The following is a 20,928-nucleotide window of genomic DNA, read 5'->3' as shown; positions in this document are numbered from 1 at the left end:
CAATAAGCCTTCCAGCCAACAGATTAGAAATGAGCTTATAACTCTGTAAAACTCTGAGAGTACAGGCAAATGAATAAAAAAATTATTAATTAAATTATTAATTATATAAAAATTATTAATATAATGACTCGTACTTGAGATTGGAGCTATAAAATCGATAGCTATAAAATAAAAATCTTAAAATTTATTTGGTCAAAAAAATTGCGAGTATCTGGTGTTCACAAAATTGTGGCAATCCTTCGCTTATTGCATACCGTGCGTATAATAAATAAATTAAAATCACAGAGATTGTTCTTAGTAGATCTATATAACCATGTATTTGATCTATAACTTCAGGTCTTAGGCAACGGAAAAATTTGCCATTGATTATTATAGGGATGGTATAAATTTTAGAAATATTTTTATTTTAAGCTGGTGCAACGAACGAGATTTCCATATTTAAAGCATAGTAAGGCATAGTAAGTGGATAACGAGAGGTTGGAAAGAAGGTGTAGCGAGTAAGACAACTTAATGTAGCGCTGTCGCAGAAAAAAATGATTGACTAGCATCCCCTTCGAAATATCAAGAGATTTCAAATGTTGTTTAATGGTTGCCACAGTTTTAAATAAGAAGAAATCATCCACATAATCACAATGCATAGGTTTATTAGTCCTAACTAGTATGCTTAGTGCGAGTTTTTTAACTTCTTGATCGCGTAAAAGTTAACTCTTTGTATAGAGTTGGAACAGCGCCCCTAGCGGCAAACGAAGGGAAGCTGTTCCAACTCCATACAAAATTTTACGTGATCGAGAAGTTAAAAAACTCGCACTAAACACTCAGATGATTGGTGTTTCGTTTGATAAAAAAGCTGAGTAAAAATGAATTTCATAATTTAAAATAAAGAATAGTAGAGCTATTTCTTTTTTTACTTTGATCTTCATATCGACTGGGTACCGGAGGGGAAGCCATAGACATCGCCGCGTTAATAGCACCGCACACTTTGAAATAGCAAGTCGATATCTCAAGAAGCTGTGTTTTTATTAAATTCTAAACAATGCCATAGTTTCTCTCTCTCTCTCTCTCAATCTCTCTCAAATCCTTTTTTTTTTAACTTACTCGTTCATAACTACCGACATGTAGGGTTGATAAAAAATGAAAAATTAATATTATAAAGATGTAGCTAAATAAAGTGGAACTAAGAATTATGCTAAGTATTTCACTACAGGCGTCGAACGCTACAAAAATTTCCACCTTAATTACATTTTGAAGGATGTCCAGATAACGTATGTATGCTTATCTATTCCGAATAAAATCAATAAGGTACAAGGTCATATATCAATATATTGTGTATATAATATGTTGGTACTACCTATTTTAATGACAACATTCATCAATTACGTGTTTGTGGTTTCGAGAAGGTTGTGGAGGTTCGAACACCTCGCCAGGTCATTACCGATACCTCCCTATTCCGACCTTCGATACATAGATTCAGGTGAAATACTAGGTGTTGTTTTGCATCTACATGCATCTTGCATTTGTTGAGGCACGTCATATAGGGTTGGTATATTTGACTGTTCTTAATTACACAAATAAGTCTTTTACATCCTTATTTTACTAAGTGTAGACTCAAAATTAGAGGAAATCTTTTTTGTAGTGCAATTTAAGATCGCACAATCATGTAGAAAGCTTAACCGTTTGCGAATGTTGCGCTTGCGGCCCGGTCGTTCACAAGGTTTTTTTTTCGTTATGTAAGCAAGTGTTCAAATACCTTATAAATATACCAGTTATTAAGATAAATTGAAAACTTATTTACAGTATTAACTATTGAAAGACGTTTATTCCGTTATTTATAATATTTTAATAAATACAAAACTAAATATTAATATTTGTCGTATACAATCAGAATGAGCCGGACGCGTTGATTTTAAACACTTTAGTTTTCGGAATACAGGCGCACTAAATTTGCCATAAGATTTTGATGTTGATAGAGATCAGCATAATTTTATCAGATAGCTGTGATATTAACCACTTAACACCAGGTGGGCGTGAGCTCCTCAACCCATCTAAACAATTAAAAAAAAAAAAGTTACAGAAACTGTAGTTGCATAATGCTAATCTAGCAAAAAACTACGTACGGTTTTTTTTTTGTTACGCTTTCCAAGTATTATTTGTTTTTAAGCTACGAAAGAACTATTGTAAATAGTTACCATAGTATTACGAAGAATACAGCTTGAACTCACCTTGGCATGAGTCATATCTGCTGACGTCACGAATGCTCTATAGAAGAAAGCGACGATCAAATATTCATTGGTATTACCGGGAGACGAGCCATTCATTGTGTTAACCTTTGGAATTGAACCTGCCATTAGGGGTAATTATAGTCACTGTATCGTAGAGTGTTTGACACTTTATTTTCTAGTACAATAGTCCGATTCATGTTATTTTTATTCCTGTTTTTGCATAAAAGTATATTTTTTGGCATAAATAGGTGAATGACTCACGGTATTAAGTGGTATCCGGGGGCCATAGACATCTCAACGTGAATGTCGTCATTCACCTGAGCTATTTCGTCTGAATTTCAATTGTTTAACATAACCCAAGTAAGTATAATTCGCACGGTAATATACTTTATGTTTTTTGAACGCTTGATTTTTATAACACGGTACTATTGCATCACTTTGGATGCATTATACGAAGGTTTGTTAAGTACATATTTCCTCAGGCAATCTACTATAGGTATGCCTTCGGGATTCGAACACCGGCATAGTTGTATCACCAGACGTGTTCTCATTTTAGGTTTGTAACTTCATGTTACTAAAAATTATCATGTGATAAATAAGTACCTTTGAGTAAATATATTACAGTAAAATAATATGGTGGTAATAATATGGGTTAAAGTATGAAAAGGCCGTTTTATTGTATTGTGTAGTGTTTATAGGTACTTGACATAGAACCTTCATGGTTTGAGATTTTTGACTGAAACTTTTTTCAAATGGTACTTATGAGGTTCTTCTTTTAAAAAAAGTGCAACATTCGATTATCGACTTTCAGGTGTTTTTTTTATTCAGCTTAGACAAGATGGATAATTGGAAAATTCGAGTGATTTTTTAATACGAGATCCGACGCAGAACTAACGTTGCAGAAACAGCTCGCGATATCAATGTTACGTTTGGAGAGGGGACTGCTAATGAACGCACCGTGTGCTTTTGGTTTAAACGCTTTCGTGATCGAAATTTTGATTCTAAGAACGAATTACGTGGAAGACCGCCCACAAATGTGAATAACAATGAATTGAAAGATATGGTGGAAGCCTATCCGAGCCAAACTACCCAGGAATTAGCGGCATGGTTTAACGTTACCATACCAGCAATATTGACTCATTTGCGTCAAATCAATAAAATCAAAAAAATATGAAAAATGGATGCCTCATGATTTGACTGATCTGCATAAAGAAAAGCGTATTGAAACTTGTGTTGCCTTGTTGAATAGATACAGAAATGAAGGAATATTGGATCGAATTGTGACATGTGATGAAAAGTGGATTCTTTACGATAAACGTAAGCGAAAAATACAATGGTCAGGTCAAACGCCGCAACAGTGTCCTAAAGCAAAGCTTATCAATAAAAAGGTAATGGTAACTGTTTGGTGGTATCAGCATGGTGTTATTCACTATAGCTTACTCCGATCTGCTCAAGCAATAGTGGCAGATGTCTACCGTGCCGAACTCCGAACAATGATAGCAAAACTTGCAGTGAAACAGTCCCAACTCATGAATCGATCTTCACTTTTATTGCTCCATATTAACGCGAGACCTCATACAGCACGAGAACCCGTTTTAACTCTACAGGAATTGCAATTAGAAACCATTCGTCACCCTCCGTATTCGCCAGACCTTGCTCCAACGGACTACCATTTTTTTCGTGATTTGGACAATTTTCTACGTGATAAAAAGTTTTCTTCCCGGGAGGCAGTACAAAATGCTTTCACACAGCTTGTAGAAACTAGATCACCAGAGTTCTATCGCAAAGGCATAAATGACCTTCCTATTAGATCGCAGAAATGTATAGATAATAATGGTAGATATTTTGATTAAATAAATATGTGAAATGAAAAAAAAACGAATTTCAATTCTCCAGTACAAATCAGCAATTTCATATTTTAACCCCTAATATTAAAATTCGAGCTAGAGAAATTATAAGTCACATTTATGAAATGTATGCTATGCTATTGAACTGTCAGTTTATTTACCATCTGGACGTGTAAACTACGGTGGAAACGTGTTATTATCGTAAATGGCCGGTATGGCTAATGGATATTTATGAATGCCTCTGGTCACCGAAAATATTGGAATTGTTATCAATCGTTCGTCGTTTCTAAATTATTAGCAAATAATCGCCTATAGCTCCAAAAAACAAAGTTTTTTAAAAGCACACGTGATTAGCGAAAGCGCACCATCATGCCTGTTTCTACCGCAGCGTGTTCACTAAATATATAAATACAAAATTCGTTTGCCTATCGAGGGATTTACAATTTTAGGAATTAAATTTTTTTTAAGTATTCCATTTTCCATACTAAGTTTCCCAAAAAAGGGAAGTAAGAATTTTTTATATTTAGTTATCCTAAAATGTTAAACAAGGATAGGCCGACGTAGCATTGCGTCTCATGTATTGTGCCAGGAGGGCGCATCTTGAAGTTTCTTAGTAAAACTAGCACTGCTGATAACGAACTTGTAGGCTCTGTAAGATGCAGTGGAAGCTATAGATACTCTGTGAGTGTAATAGCCTTGTAAAGAGAATAATAGACATGGTTGTGGTTATCCGACTAAGATGAACATTATTTTTTAAGATAGCAGCGAAACTTATGCAAACGGTGCTTGAAGATTTAAAGCCAATGCTTTAATTAAATTTGAGTCCAACACCAAAATATAATGATAAACACCAGGACTACATTTCTTCTTTTTTCGAAACTGCAAGGGCATTGTAAGAACATTACCTGATCAAACAAGCTAATGACCTTGTCGCTACCTAGCAACCACTACGCCCTTTAAAATCTATGTGGATATCGCTGTTTTACTGATGAATTAACGAATTGACGTGCCTGTACTTTTCATAAGGTAAGCTACACGAAAGCTTAAAAAAATAAACGCCGTAAAACACGCATATCATTGTTTAGTAGGAGCATTCTTATCGTAAAATTGTAAATAATTTTTTGAAGTTATACTTCTTTAGGCGCGTTATGAAAAATTGATGAGAGTGAAATTTTACGATGCGCGCGCATCTTGACACAAAATTAACAGAAATGAAGTTGCCCACTAAATCGCTCATTACAATACGACCGACGTAACTTGGCGAGTTTAAATATAGCCGCAGGTGAACTTTCCGAACCGTACCGAGAATTACCGAATTTATACGATGTCAAGAAAAGGGATGTCCAATATGCGTGTTTGAGGATGCTGTTTAATCGATTTTGTTTCAAATTGATTAAAATTTTAATAAAAAAAAATTAAATTAAAAAAATTTAGTATAACTTCTTACGCGCGTACATAAGTACACGCACCCTTTTTTTATTAACTAGATTGTTGTTCAGTAGTACTGGAGCCCATATACCACATAGATTGAATGCTGCAAGGTTGATACAGGAGGTTAAAGCTTCAGTTTCATTTTATACGGGTGTCCCACCCTTCACATCTAAGTGCATGTCTGATTCGAGGTAGACTTAGGCGGGATCTACTATTATTTCTATATTACCTTGCAGACTTAAAACACGCGTTAAGTATGTTATTATTTCCTGAGAAAAATTGGTACCTGTTTACAGAATTCGAACACGAGGATAGCTGCATCTTGTGATACACATAAAGTCTAATTCTTTATACCACATAGAATTTTCCTTGGTTATTCCACCCTAAGCATCTGAATTACTATATTAAGAGTAAGAGAGAAGCGAATTATTGTTTCGTACAAAATAATTTTCTAACACAGGCTTTTCGTTTAATTATAATCTGTGACCTCGCCCCGTTTACCCTGCCAAATCTGATAATGGATTGCAGTCGGCGTGTTTGACATCACACTTACCGCAGCGTAGCTTTAGGATTATCGAATTATGATCAGTTTAATAAAGACCTTTGTATATTTACACTTTTTTAAAAGTAACTACCCAAAGTAAGTTTCAGTAGGCAGCGGCTTGCCTCTGCTCTTAGCGTCACTGAAGTCCATGGGCGACGGTAACCACTCACCATCAGGTGGGCCATATGCTCCTCTGTCTATAAGGGCAATAAAAAAAAAACCAAATACCCAAATGTACCTAAATGTCACCTGGAAATTAGTACTGCACAATTTACGTATGTGTGTATACTGGTGGAATTTGTTAGGTCTGCCATCTTTGCTACTATGCTCGGAGTATCCCGGGGATTTGAGTTGAGGCCAGTTGGGAGCAGCGGTCGTAGTGCCGTAGCTGCCTGCCGGTTCAGCTTCCAGGGGAGACAGTGTGATAGATGTGATGAGCGTGATTGATGTGCTTCACGCGAAACGTATCAACTTCACTTTACCTCCAGTCTACCTGGGATGAGTTCTGTTTCATCCAATACCAGATCGTATTCATGCTTAGCGTTTTGCAGTTTTTTAATAAACTAGTTCCAGTTTCATACTTGGGTTATTTTTCCTAAAATCGTTGGTCGAAATATAATAGTGATTATAATGGTGGTAATTTGAGTTTTAACCAATTCCAGGCAAATAATGGCTCACCAATTAAGTCATTAATGTGAAATAAATTCAATTGTATTTTTTGTAACAAAAACTGGGAATATATTTGCTCTTAAGAACTTTTCACAGTTCATTATTATTAAATAAATAGGCGATCAATATCCTACGCGACTGTTATTATAGTATTTACAGCATTGCCCGCCATTGTTGCCTAGCATGTCTACACGTACCCAGTATGCGTCATAGCTCGTACTAAAGTTTATCAACAATAACATCTTTTACATGCAACATTAAGGACATTACTCACGTTGTTATTATGTGGTGAGATGTTGCACTTATTACATTTTTTTATTTGTTATAAAAAAATAGGTAATTAACATCCTTAAAAGACAGGTGGAAACAGAGTAATTATCATGGACTGTAAAACTTTGAAAATATAGAAAAAATATTATTGTTGCAAATCTCAATCTCATCTCTGAATTGACAATTAAGAACTTTTAAAAGAGATAAATAATCACACAGCCACAACAAGTAATAAACATTATCTCTACTAATATATAAATGTACAGTTGTCTTTACGGATGTTCCGTTATAACTACTGAACCATGTATCCGATTGACTTGAAACTTGGTATCCATGTAGAAAATACATGTACTTAATGGATAGGCATATTTATATGAGTGTTGGACTTCCTACACCAGTTGCGGGGGCGTTAGTGATGAGAATCTTTGCGGGGGTAAGAAATAATAATGTTAATTTTAAATGCCCAGCGAAGCGGACGGATACAGCCAGTTAACTATAAAAAAATCATTTCACAGGTTAAAATGTCATATTTAGAAATTTACAACGAGAATATACGAGATCTGTTGAATCCTACGGCCGGACCGCTAGAGCTTCGGGACGAGGGTGGTAGTGGAGCGCCCGTGGTGACAGGGTTGAGCGAGCTACGAGCTAATAGTGCCGGACACGTTGCTGAACTGCTAGCCCGAGGTGACAGGGCTCGCACCGCAGAGCCCACCCATGCCAACCAACATTCATCAAGAGGACACGCTTTGCTAAGGTAGTGTACCATACCCGAAAAGGCAATTTAAACAAAGCCACAGACAACAGTGTGTTTAATGCGAGTTTTTTAACGTTCTCGATAGCGTAAAAGTTAGCCCAATTTTGTATGCAGTTAAAACACAGCCCCTAGCGGCAAACGTAGGCAAACGATCCCATTCCATACAAATATGAGCTAACTTTTACGCTACCGAGAAAGCTAAAAAACTCGCAATAAGCTCACAGAAGAATTTTTACAAAGAAGTCTCAGTTGCACTGTTAACGGTAATTCTATCCTATGAGCCGCAAAAAATACCGTACTACCTACCCGTGTAACCTTACAAGACGCTGTACAAATAGTGCTCAATATCTAATAGGAGTTGAAGATGAAGGGAAAGCCCCTGCCCTGCTTAAATTAAGCAAAATGGTACCAAACTTCGACTTTAAATTGTGTATATATCAGTGAACGAGCTCATGGTCCACTCGGTGCAAAATTTGTACCGGAGCTCAGATAGGTCACAACTTGCTTTGAGACATGAGGTCGAGTTTTTAATTATAGGTATTGTATAAAGGCTGTACTGCCCTTCAAAATGGAATGCATGAGTATGGCGGAATTGTCCGGATAATGCTATCCGTACAGGATCACAATATTCCATACCACCAGTAAAGGCCAGTGTAATACACATAGAACGCTGCTGCCCATTTTCCGATGACTTTCATAATCGCCTTTACGACACCAAGAGATAGGGTGCTGTTTTTCTTGGCTTACACTACAAATTTCACATTTAAGTTATTCATTGTCAGTTAAGATGATTTAAGTTCAACTATAATAATGATGTATAAAACGGAAGTAATCTTGAAACTTCATTTTTACGTTTTTTTTTTCCTACCTAAGCTGATGATAGCCTTGAGAGGCTATTTCAGCGTGACCGTGGCTAGTAGGTGAGCTCACGGGGCTCAAACCTGATGACGTTGCTTACACGAACCCTGGCAAGAGCCGTGCTTCGCAGAATCTACCACCGGATCGGAAACGCGACCCACTGAGAAGATCCGGCGAGAAACTCAGTGGGCTGTGTCTGAGAATTTTTACGCATATCATATATAGATATATCGACGACAGTAATTTCTATAGTAGTCGATTTGATAATGGGTTTGTGATTCGATTATAATTAGAGCTGATAGAGGTATAATCTGTTAATTATCGTGTCGTATGGTAAATACATGGTCTCCGTGATGATTTAATAATGATTTGTGTACTTTAAACTTTCCTGTTTTTGATCTTTTTTATTTATTTACATCTTTCTTATTTATGACTTTATAGTAATATGCTGTACTGTAGATTAATCGTATTTATACATAATTATGTGTGAAACAAAAAGTAAAAGCCTAATAAATATATATTTTTATAGAAAAAAAATAGACGAGTAAACACAATATTAATATGTCGGCAAATAACAAGTTATTCATCCGGCACCAAAAAAGTATTGGAAACCTCGGAAATAATGTAATGACGATAAAAGAACACGAGTTTGAACCGTAAATGAAGTTTTAATTATGTCCACGGCTCGTGAAAACCAATGAAAAAATTATATGTTTTGTTTTCAGCGTTACAGTCAGCAAACAATTAGGTGCGTGTGTGCAACGCGGCCGGTTGTTCCTCATTGACCTGGCCGGTTCAGAGAAGGCAGGTCTTCGAGCACGAAGGCTGGAGGGAGCGCACATTAACCGCTCTCTGCTTGCTCTTGGAAACTGTATTATGGCACTATCCGGTGGCGCAAGGTACCTAATATGATATCACTCGTAACGCCTAATAAAGATGATAATTTCTTTTACAGGAAGTAACAGGCTAATATTATTTACGATCCAAGAATAAGTAAATGTCGAACTTGTTAAACAAAATCTAGGTATGTGGTAATATGTTGTAGGCAGCGGCTTGGCTCTGCTGTAGGCAGCGGCTTGGCTCTGCTCCTGGCATTGCTGAGGTCCATGGGCGACGGTAATCACTTACCATCAGGTGGGCCGTACGCTCGTCCGCCTACAAAGGCAATAAAAAAATAAAAAAATGTGCATTTTTGGTTGGCTTAGTATGTTTTTGTTCGCAGCAAAAATAAGCAATTAGGTAGTTCAGTGGTGTAGGTGGCAGTTAAGTAGTTACATCTTTAGTTAATCACTCCTACTGCATTTGTGTAAATTTGTATATTCTATGTGATTGTGATTCTATGTTTTACCTTCACTATGGAAATCGTTCGTGAAAGAGTGGTAGTTACAGATTGGTTTAAATTGTACCCGGTTTGTACCCTCCCTGACGAATACACCGTGGTGGGTGTCTCACCTACAGGGCTACTGACTTCAAACACACTACCGTAAAATGGGGCGATTAGGGACAAATTCCAACTTTATGAGCAATTTTAAGGTAGTTGTTGATGTATATAATGCTATATCAGGATCAAAATGATTGAGTCTTGGGGGCATCTTTGTTGTCTAATTTAAAATTATGCAACTAGCATTCCAGTTTAAGCAAAAAATGCAAAAATAGGTGTAATCCCTATTTACCCGAAAATTGCGGTTAATTGGGACGAAATGAGAAATTTGCTAGGGTTGGCACTACTTTTATTTTTATATATAGTTTTAATTTATTTATTTATTTAGATGTACCAACAAAGTGATCATCAATAAAAAAAAAATGAAAAACTGACAAAAGTACATGGCAGACATCACCTCAATTATAGGTGCAACCGACAGTGCTGATATTTCTATCTGGGTTAAGAGATTAGGTGTGTCGGTTATTCCATGGATTAATCAGATGAATACCCCCACTCTGAACAAATATTAAATATTTTATTGTGTATTACTTAGACATTTTTGTCCACCTTGAGATTTCATTGATCTTGTTACATGTCTCTGCAAAATCGACTTACTTATATTAAATTGCTTATCTATTTCAACTAAAGACTTATTCCCAATTTCGCTTCGAATAAACCAGATTTTTACCAACAAATTTAAAAAATATTGTTATAACTACATAGACAACCCTACAAACCTGTACCTATTTATACTTACGTCGTTTCCATTTCACGTATTCTCATCCCAATTGACCCCTTTTTCGTTGTTATTTGTACCTAAGACGTCCCCAAAAACAACAGATTTTTACATGTATTTTTATTTAATCAAATACATTAAAACCAATAACAACTGAGACTTACGTTTAATATATATTCTGGTTCAAACACTAAATAACGTTTATAAATCATAGTCGTCTTCTATTATTATCAAATAAATAAAAGAGAGCAAAGTTTCTAGCACTAAAATAATTACCACCACAGGAAGTTAATTTGAAACGCGATTTTTTATAAGTTAGCAGCTATTATCATGCATATTCAGAGTTGTTTTGTGAACTTTCAACATTCTACTATTAAACTAAAAAAAATGGAAGATTTTGCAACGAATATAAAACTTATATTGAGCGTCGAAAGATTTTCCCGGTTTTTTCCCGATTCGCCTCTCAATCCCTAATCGCCCCATTTTACCGGTACTTTTAATGTACTACATGGTTCAATAGCTAACAAAACAAGTAATATTAACGGAAACGCGCTTTGTCTAAATACTGTGATTACGACAATGCTATTTATATATTAGTGTATAATCTATGACGCTATTACAGATTATGTCAAGTACCAAAATAATGTCGGTTAAGCAATAAAACATTATAAATTACCACTAATATCTACTTAAATTATACATACACAGCGTGCGATACCATTTGATTATCTCGTTGGTGGATTTGTTAAAGCTTTTGACATATTATGTATATTACCACTGGCTGTTTGAATTAGATATTTGGCATAGGGGTGCATGCATCACTGTCAAATAGAAAACGGACAAAGCTTTATTTACGATAAAAAAACTTTGTTATCTTTTTTACCAAACATAAGTAATTATGCTCATCTTTCGCTGTAAGTCCGATACTATAAAACTTCGGGGATAGCGACAAAGGGAAGATCTTCCACAAAGTGGATGAAAATGCTGGGTGGACCAGAATGTTCGAAACACGTTTAAATACTTTTCTAGAAAAACATAAGGAAGAACCATTAAAATCCGAGATACCATGAGTCATTAGTTTTTTATTTATTTTAATTACAACAATTACAACTTAACAAAAAACAGAAGTAAAATATTTAATTTTCGTAAATTTTATTTCGTCTACAGTGTTATCGTGTTAGAAAATAAAACACCTTTGTTTTCGGGGAAAACACGCCCTGTATTGTACCGAACAATGGGTTTGTTTGGTTTGGTTTGTCAAACGTCATTCAATGTTCACGACAGATACGTTAATTACCGGGACTCTAAGTTGACTCGTCTGCTGCGCGAGGTGCTGGGCGGGCGGTGTCGTACCGCCATGGTCGCGCACGTGGCTCCTGGCGCCTCCCATCGCGATACGACGCGCTCTACGCTACATTACGCGCAACGAGCCTCTACTATAACTAACCGGGTAACTACAATATTATAAATTATCATCATCAGCACACGTTCCCGATCCATTAACGGTGCTTTTAGATACCTCAAGCACCGGTCACCGTCGCCGAACCCATTGCTTGCGACGAAGGGCTCGACGAGTAAATTAACCCATAGACACAGCCTACTGAGTTTCTCGCCGGATCTTCTCAGTGGGTCGTGTTTTCGATCGGGTGGTAGATTCTGCGAAGCACTGCTCTTGCTAGGGCCAGTGTTTGAGCCCCGTGAGCTCACCCACTAGTTCGGAGAATCTAGAATAAACCCTCGAGGTTACTAGAATAGGTAGGAAAAAAAACAGCACACGTGAAAATATCAGTTTATACTTTTATTAATATTGGGGATACATATATGAGTCGTCTATTATCAAAATGTTATTGATATGTCAATACAGATTGATTTGAATATAATCGTCTCCTTCAAAGAATACGGTTCAAAACCTGCATTAAATAAAGGTTAATACTTAACCTGTTATTTATCTAAAATGTGGTTCAGAAGAGTTTTGTGACTGCCAATAGAATACAAAGTCAATAATTCGTTTTTCTGATTTACCAATAATTGTCCAAAAGTCACATTGCCGGCTTTGACAATAGTCGACTCATATCTAATCGCGATTTGGCACACAAAGTACGCCAGTGATAATATTTGGATTGATTTTAGTTTTTCTCAAATTATCAAATTTAGCAAAATGTTGTTTGGTTATTACGAGCACAGTATTCGCATGTACGATTTTTTCAGTTAAATTAAATATATTCGTTTAAAAATTAAAGAAGGAAATCCAGTATACAATCACACTTGAAAGCGTTCATCCAAAATCATTCAAAGTCGTCGTGGCCTAAAGGATAAGACGCTCGGTGCATTCGTATCTAGCGACGCAACGGTGTTCGAATCCCGCAGGCGGGTACGGATTTTTCTAATGAAATACGTACTTGACAAATGCTCACAATTGACTTCCACGGTGAAGGAATAAAATCGTGTAATAGAAATCAAACCCGCAAAATTATAATTTGCGTAATTACTGGTGGTAGGACCTCTTGTGAGTCCGCGCGGGTAGGTACCACCCTGCCTATTTCTGCCGTGAAGCAGTAATGCGTTTCGGTTTGAAAGGTGGGGCAGCCGTTGTAACTATACTGAAAGCTTAGAACTTATATCTCAAGGTGGGTGAAGCATTTACGTTGTAGATGTCTATGGGCTCCAGTAACCACTTAACACCAGGTGGACTGTGAGCTCGTCCCCCCATCTAATATATAAATATATTATCCAATGATTTTAATAGGTGGAAAGAGAGTTAATCGAAACGCCGATGCAAATGTCTCAGTACCGAACGGTAATAAATGAACTGCGCGAAGAGATATCTCGGTTAAAGATGAAAATGAAAGATGATCGCTCCAGGTACGTTGACAATTGCCCCAGATTTATGTATACTCGTATACTCGTATATGTGTATATAATAAAACAGAGGAATTATTGTTTAATTCCGGAACAAAGCGGTAGAATACAGAGCTCTACTTATAATAATATTTAATTACTGTATTGGGACAAAACATCTCCGGTTTCACACAGCATTAAGTAGGTAGGTTAGGAATCAAAAACGTATATATAATAGCACACAGACATCAAAATATGTGTAACAGACATCTTGCTTATGCAGAATATAATTGACTATTTTCGATAATATGCATGAACCTTTAGGCGATTTAATTGTATTGGCCGGGCTATGGAACTATTGTTTTTTTTTATATTTTAGCCGTGTGAAGTGGTTACTAGATCCCACAAAGATCGCTGTGTGAACACCGCCATCCACCTCTGACATATGAAGTCTTTTATATTATTTAACGAATGTCCTCTCCATTAAACTGGTTGCAAAAATAGACAAATCTGAGACAAGTTTTCTGAACGATTTGAGTTTTAAAAACCGCATACAAATCAACAATAAACTCTTATTTGCCTGCCTAAATATAGAAATGAAATAATATAGTTGTTCATTTTTCAGAATAAAATTAAAAAAATATTATAATTATTATTACTGTCGAGAAACAATTTATTCCTTCGTCAAAACTAAATTGCTTTACTCATTTATTAAGATTAATCAAAATGTACGTGTAATTAGTTTTTCGGACAGACCTAGGGAAGATTATCCGAACGACGAGGAAATCCACGAGGAGACGGCTGAAAGCGCAGCGCATTTAAAGTCACTGCGTGAAGCTATTGTGTCTACATTCAAACAGCAGATGAGGTTGAGACGACGTCTGATGGAACTAGATAGTCACCTGCTGGGGCTTGCGCTGGACGCAGAGCGGCAGCACGCGGCCATTTCGCATTGGGAGGCTCGCTTCAACAGGCTGTACAAGCCCGTCACCATCCCCGGATCGCGTCTTAGCACGCAGCAGAGCTACAGGTGGGTCCTTTTTTGTTCTTTATTTTTATTGCTTTGATGGGTGGACGAGCTCACAGCCTACCTGGTGTTAAGTGGTTACTGGAGCCCATAGACATCAGCAACGTAAATGCGCCACCCACCTTAAGATATAAGCTCTAAGGTCTCAGTATAGTTTCAACGGCTGCCCCATCCTTCAAGCCGAAACGCATTACTGCTTCACGGCAGAAACAGGCAGGGCGGTGGTACCCACCCGCGCGGACTCATAAGAGGTGTACCTACCACCAGTAATTACGCAAAGTTTAATTTTGCGGGTTTGATTTTTATTACACGATGTTATTCCTTCACCGTGGAAGTCAATCGTGAACATTTGTTGAGTACGTATTTCATTAGGAAAATTGGTACCCGCCTGAGATTCGCAAACCGTTGCAACACTCAACACGAATGCACCGGAAATCTTATCCGTTAGGCCACGGCGACTTCAAAACTACATTTCCTACATTAATACCTATATCAATCCATCTCCGCTGTAGTATTGGCGCAATAGACCTTGCGCCGACAAACTTCTAATTTTTTTCAAAGTTTGGTCAACTTATTGGCAACGTAAAAATTCAGACCCGAGAGGCAGTACAAAATACCTTTGAAGAGTTTTTTTGCCTCCTGTAAACCTGATTTTTCTGGAAAAAAAAAAAACTTAAAAATTATCTCTGTGCTGGCAGAGATGCAACGACACCAAGGGGAGATAGTTTACACAGCATGAATGAAAAAAAATGGCTTTCGTAGCACTTTCGTAGGTAAAGACGTCATCTATACATATAAATAAAATTGGAGTGTCTGTTTGTAATATTGAAATAGCCTCTTTTTACTACATGCATATGAATATATATACGGTACACCAAAATAACATTTTTTACAATTTTTGTCTGTCTGTCTGTCTATCTGTCTGTTTGTTCCGGCTAATCTCTGGAACGGCTGGACTGATTTTGACGGGACTTTCACTGATAGGTAGCTGATGATATAAGGAGTAACTTATGCTTCTTTTTTTAGACTAGCTTCACCCTGCGGCTTCACCCGTGGTACGAAAATAACCGCGGGTAACATCGCGGGACTCAGCTATCAATAATCAAATTTAATGTTTCCGAAGCGAAGCGATATAAATATATGTAATACTAGCGTATAATACTCCTCCTCCGTGCGTCGTATTCCTCAGTTCTGAGTCACTTTTACTGAGCAATTTCGTTAGGACTATGTTCCTCCATTCACTTCTGTCCTCCGCGCAGTGGATAGCGACATTGGATTCCAATAGCGTATAATACTAGCGTGTAATATATTATATTAATCTAAATTTAAATGTAGTCATAAGAGTTTACATTTGTAAAGTAAAATAGTAATAGACTATATTTTTTACATTTTTTTACGTTGTACGAGATCTCACTTTGTAGTAGGTGTCGCGTTGTAGTAGGTCTCGCGTTGTATGGGGTCTCGCGTTTTATAGGGTCTAGCGTTGTATGAGGTCCCGCGTTGTATGAGGTCTCGGTTAGTATGGGGTCTCGCGTTCTATGAGGTCTCGCGTTGTTTGGGGTCTCGCGTTGTATGGGGTCTCGCGTTGTATGAGGTCTCGCGTTGTATGGGTCTAACGTTGTATGAGGTGAGGTAAAATAAAATAGTCATAGACTACATTTTTTACATTTTTTTACGTTGTACGAGATCTCACTTTGTGGTAGGTGTCGCGTTGTGTGAGATCTCGCGTTGTAGTAGGTCTCACGTTATAGTAGGTCTCGCGTTGTATGAGGTCTCGCGTTGTAGTAGGTCTCGCGTTGTATGAGGTCTCGCGTTGTATGAGGTATCGCGTTGTATGAGGTCTCGTGTTTTATGAGGTCTCGCGTTATATGGGGTCTCACGTTGTATGGGGTCTCGTGTTGTATGAAGTCTCGCATTGTATGGGGTCTCGCGTTCTATGAGGTCTCGCGTTGTTTGGGGTCTCGTCTTGTATGGGGTCTCGCGTTGTATGAGGTCTAACGTTGTATGAGGTCCCGCGTTGTATGAGGTCTCGCGTTGTATGAATTCTCACGTTGTATGGGGTCTAACGTTGTATGAGGTGAGGTAAAGTAAAATAGTCATAGACTACATTTTTTACTTTTTTTTACGTTGTACGAGATCTCACTTTGTGGTAGGTGTCGCGTTGTAGTAGGTGTCGCGATGTGGTAGGTGTCGCGTTGTGTGAGGTCTCGCGTTGTATGAGGTCTCGCGTTGTATGGGGTCTCGCGTTGTAGTAGGTATCGCGTTGTATGAGGTCCCGCGTTGTATGAGGTCCCGCGTTGTATGAGGTCCTGCGTTGTATGAAGTTCTGCGTTGTATGAGGTCTCGCGTTGTATGGGGTCTAGCGTTGGTTGGGTCCCGCGTTGTATGAGGTCGCGTGTTGTATGAGGTCTCACGTTGTATGGGGTCTAACGTTGTATGAGGTGAGGTAAAGTAAAATAGTCATAGACTACGTTTTTTACTTTTTTTTACGTTGTACGAGATCTCACTTTGTGGTAGGTGTCGCGTTGTAGTAGGTGTCGCGATGTGGTAGGTGTCGCGTTGTGTGAGGTCTCGCGTTGTATGAGGTCTCGCGTTGTATGGGGTCTCGCGTTGTAGTAGGTATCGCGTTGTATGAGGTCCCGCGTTGTATGAGGTCCTGCGTTGTATGAAGTTCTGCGTTGTATGAGGTCTCGCGTTGTATGGGGTCTAGCGTTGGTTGGGTCCCGCGTTGTATGAGGTCGCGTGTTGTATGAGGTCTCGCGTTGTATGAGGTCGCGTGTTGTAGTAGGTCTTGCATTGTATGAGGTCTCACGTTGTAGTACGTCTCGAGTTGTATGCGGTCCCGCGGGACTCAGTATCAAGTATTAGTCATGGCGATCCTGAGTCAATCTTGTCACTTGTCGATTGTGTCGGTGTACGAATGTCATCGGCCAATGGTAGCTTACCGAAAATGGTTGAATGATACCGAGATGTTCGTAAAGGGGAGGCACGGGCTCGACGGCCGGCAGCGAGCGCGCGGAGGCCGAGGTGGCGGTGGAGCAGGCGTGGGCCGAGCTCGCCGCCGTGGAGCGCGAGCAGGAGGCCGCGCGGACAGAGCGCGACCGCGTCGAGAGGCAACTCGAACAAGTCAGGCTGCGAGGAGCTCAACTAGAGCAGGTACGAACTGGGGGGCTCCCAAACAAACTCTATTACCGAATTAACACACGCAGAGTATGGGTAAAAACGAACATCTAATCTACTGGTACGAATGTGAGGTAAATTAGTGAAGTTCAAAAGAAAAGGGATTATTAAGATATTTAACATAGGTTTTGGAACGAAGTTCTTTATGGGACGATGCGGAGGGGTACCCTAACCGGGAAAAAACGTCCGTAACGTAAGATTTTTATTAGTGACGCATACAGTGTACGACTTAACTTTGTAATAACGTACAAAAAACAACATATTTTTTTTTATTATATATTTTTTATAAATCATTATGAATAAAATAAAGTTGATAACTTTGTAAAGTATTTTTGTTTTGTTTTTATCAATAAAAAAAATCACAATAAAAAATGTATACCCGAATAATTATTTTCTTTATACCTCGAATAGAACTTAAAATTAATATTAGGTTTTGGAACGAAGTTCCTTATGGGACGATGCGGAGGGGTACCCTAACCGGGAAAAAACGTCCGTAACGTAAGATTTTTATTAGTGATGCATACAGTGTACGACTTAACTTTGTAATAACGTACAAAAAATAACATATTTTTTTTATTATATATTTTTTATAAATCATTATGAATAAAATAAAGTTGATAACTTTGTAAAGTATTTTTGTTTTGTTTTTATCAATAAAAAAAATCACAATAAAAAATGTATACCCGAATAATTATTTTCTTTATACCTCGAATAGAACTTAAAATTAATATTTTTATATTAAGGAACTTCGTTCCTATCCGGTGTCCCACGACACCACACTTTTGTTTTTTAACTACTGCTTTCCCTTACTTCATAGTTTCTTGAATAAACAACGAAAGAGGAAACTGCAGGATTAGGACCGAACGATCCTTGTTCAATCGAATTATGTTTGTTGTAGGAGCTACCGGCCCGGATCAGCAGCGGTCCGGAGCGCGAGGTGCTGGCGCTGGTGTGCCGCGTGCACGAGCTGGAGGCCGACAAGTTAGCGCTACAGGGCGAGCGGGCGGCGCGCGCGCACGAGCTGCGTCGCCGCGACCTCGCGCTGCAGCGCCGCGACGCGCAGCGACGCCTCTCCGACGAGATCATAACGCGCCAAAGGCGGGCGCTGCAAGGTTAGCTATACCTACTACTACTACTACACTACACACACTGCACACAATATCGCCAATTTTATCCCACAAGATGTTCAGAACCTACATAGACATAGGTTTAAGAAAACTATTAAAGAACATCTGTGCAATAAAGCTTACTATATGTATAAAGTCAATGGTTATCTAGATTCTAGAAGATTGCACAAAGTGGGAATGAGTTGCTCGCTCCGAGCATTTCAATATTGCAATAATTGTTACGTTCTAATACTCATTGTAAAAATGAATATTGATGTGCCTCTGGAAAACATACAGCATTGTATTATGAAGAAGCAGTGTGTACTTAGCTTAGATTCCTTGTCTATGTCCAACCATAGACAGTCAATTTAGTTCCATCTTTAGCCGCTAGGTGCTGCCAGCAAGTATAAAGGGAGCGCAGCCATCTTTGATCTTCATAGCGTTGTGTACTTTCGTACTGTGAAGTCGCAAGTCCACAAATATTTATTCGACTTCTTATTAATTACAAAAAATATTTATTTTGTGTTTCTATGAGTGTTATTTTGCAATCATTACGAGTATTATTTACCAATCCTATCATCGGACGCCATGAATCACGCGTCATCTGTTGGAGGTGATGTTGAGTCAAGCTCCATAATTTCCGAGAGGGAAAACGTCCAGGCGAGACGCGATGGAGACGCCTCGCGTTCGAACAGCTCGTCAAGCGAAAAAGAACAAAAGGAGTCTCTGCGTAAGAAACGACGGGATTCAAAGGTAACGGTCGATCTTCGAATCGGCTCGTTATCCCACCAGGTCAGTGACGTTGTAAATCTAATAATGCATCAACTGTGTGTAACAATTGAATGTAACGAAAATTGTTGTAAACAAATTGATCTCGTCAATACGGAAATTTTGACAAAAACACAACAGATTTAAACTAATAATCTTTGTAACATAATTACTGAAAACTTTGACAAATCGTCTCCGTCGTACAAGTTACCCGTAAAAAGCGTTTTAAATTGTTAAGACGTCAAAGTTTAATTTCCGTGGTCTCTAACAAAGTATCCTGTTGCCAACGCACCACTCATTGAGGAATTTTTGTTTGATAATAGTAAATTGAAATCTATTCAGTCCCTCGGAGGGCTACAATCCTATTTGTCACGATCTCGTACAAAAGGTAAGCCAAACATTATAAACAATCATAGTCTGTAACATCTGGCACAATCCAGAGGGGGGCAATTGAAGACACCGACGGGAGGCACTGAGTGCCACCAAAATTGTAATAATTTGTAAACCATGTATGGTTACCAAATACCGTAAAAAAAAAAAAAAAAACTACCTTTTTCTGCGGAAGAAAAGCGACGGATCAATGCGTCCAATTTTGGATCTTCGAGAGTTGAACAAGGTCGTAAAGATAAAACACCTAACTGTTTTCGGACACCTAGGTACCAAACTTTCTCCACCCAGGGGACTGGATGATAGAATTGAACATTTCTCAGGAATATTTTTCTAGTATCAGTCGCAAAATTTCGTCGATACTTCTTGAGGATCAGTACCAAGGTACCAGTATCAGTACCTCCAGGAAGGAATCGGTACCTTCTTATGAGTTAGTATGAAATGACATGCCTACCCTTCGGTCTGGCTTCAGAGCCACACCTTTTTGCTTCTATAACATGCGGGTCGCAGAGACCTTGCGTGCAAAGGGAACTCGAGTGCTAGTGTCTACTAGACGACTTCCTTTTTGGTCGACCAAGACAAATCCAAGTTGAAACTTCAGGCTGCAGAAGCTGTGAAGCTTTTGGATTAACCTTTTTTGCTTCCATAACATGCTGGGTCGCAGAGACCTTGCGTGCAAAAGGAACTCGAGTGCTAGTCTACCCAGACGACTTCCTTTTGGTCGACCAAAACAAATCCAAGTTGAAACTTCAGGCTGCAGAAGCTGTGAAGGTTTTGGATTATCTGGGCTGGCATGTCAATTTCCATTATATAGGGTGCTCGGTCGCTCGGTCGCGGAGATATTGCGTGCAAAGTCGAGTGCTAGCTT

At 38.4% G+C, this 20,928-nt stretch overlaps 1 protein-coding gene across 4 annotated transcripts in view; it reads left to right on the top strand.

Moving 5' to 3' along the window:
• LOC101736272 (kinesin-like protein KIF19) overlaps nucleotides 1-20,928 on the top strand; it is a 39,804-nt gene that overhangs the window by 11,970 nt on the left and 6,906 nt on the right. For 3 of the 4 annotated variants that reach the window (XM_012691098.4, XM_062673351.1, XM_038017033.2), the window contains 7 exons: nucleotides 7,496-7,737; nucleotides 9,321-9,494; nucleotides 12,039-12,204; nucleotides 13,501-13,616; nucleotides 14,335-14,622; nucleotides 17,601-17,775; nucleotides 18,698-18,911. In XM_012691098.4, the coding sequence (XP_012546552.1) occupies nucleotides 7,496-7,737; nucleotides 9,321-9,494; nucleotides 12,039-12,204; nucleotides 13,501-13,616; nucleotides 14,335-14,622; nucleotides 17,601-17,775; nucleotides 18,698-18,911 (1,375 nt within the window). The remainder of the gene's footprint in view (nucleotides 1-7,495; nucleotides 7,738-9,320; nucleotides 9,495-12,038; nucleotides 12,205-13,500; nucleotides 13,617-14,334; nucleotides 14,623-17,600; nucleotides 17,776-18,697; nucleotides 18,912-20,928) is intronic. The other variant, XM_012691099.4, reaches the window with a different exon arrangement.

This window comes from Bombyx mori, chromosome 17, assembly GCF_030269925.1.
Source record: "Bombyx mori chromosome 17, ASM3026992v2".
Lineage (NCBI taxonomy): Eukaryota > Metazoa > Arthropoda > Insecta > Lepidoptera > Bombycidae > Bombyx > Bombyx mori.
This window is presented reverse-complemented; position numbering and strand designations above follow the sequence as displayed.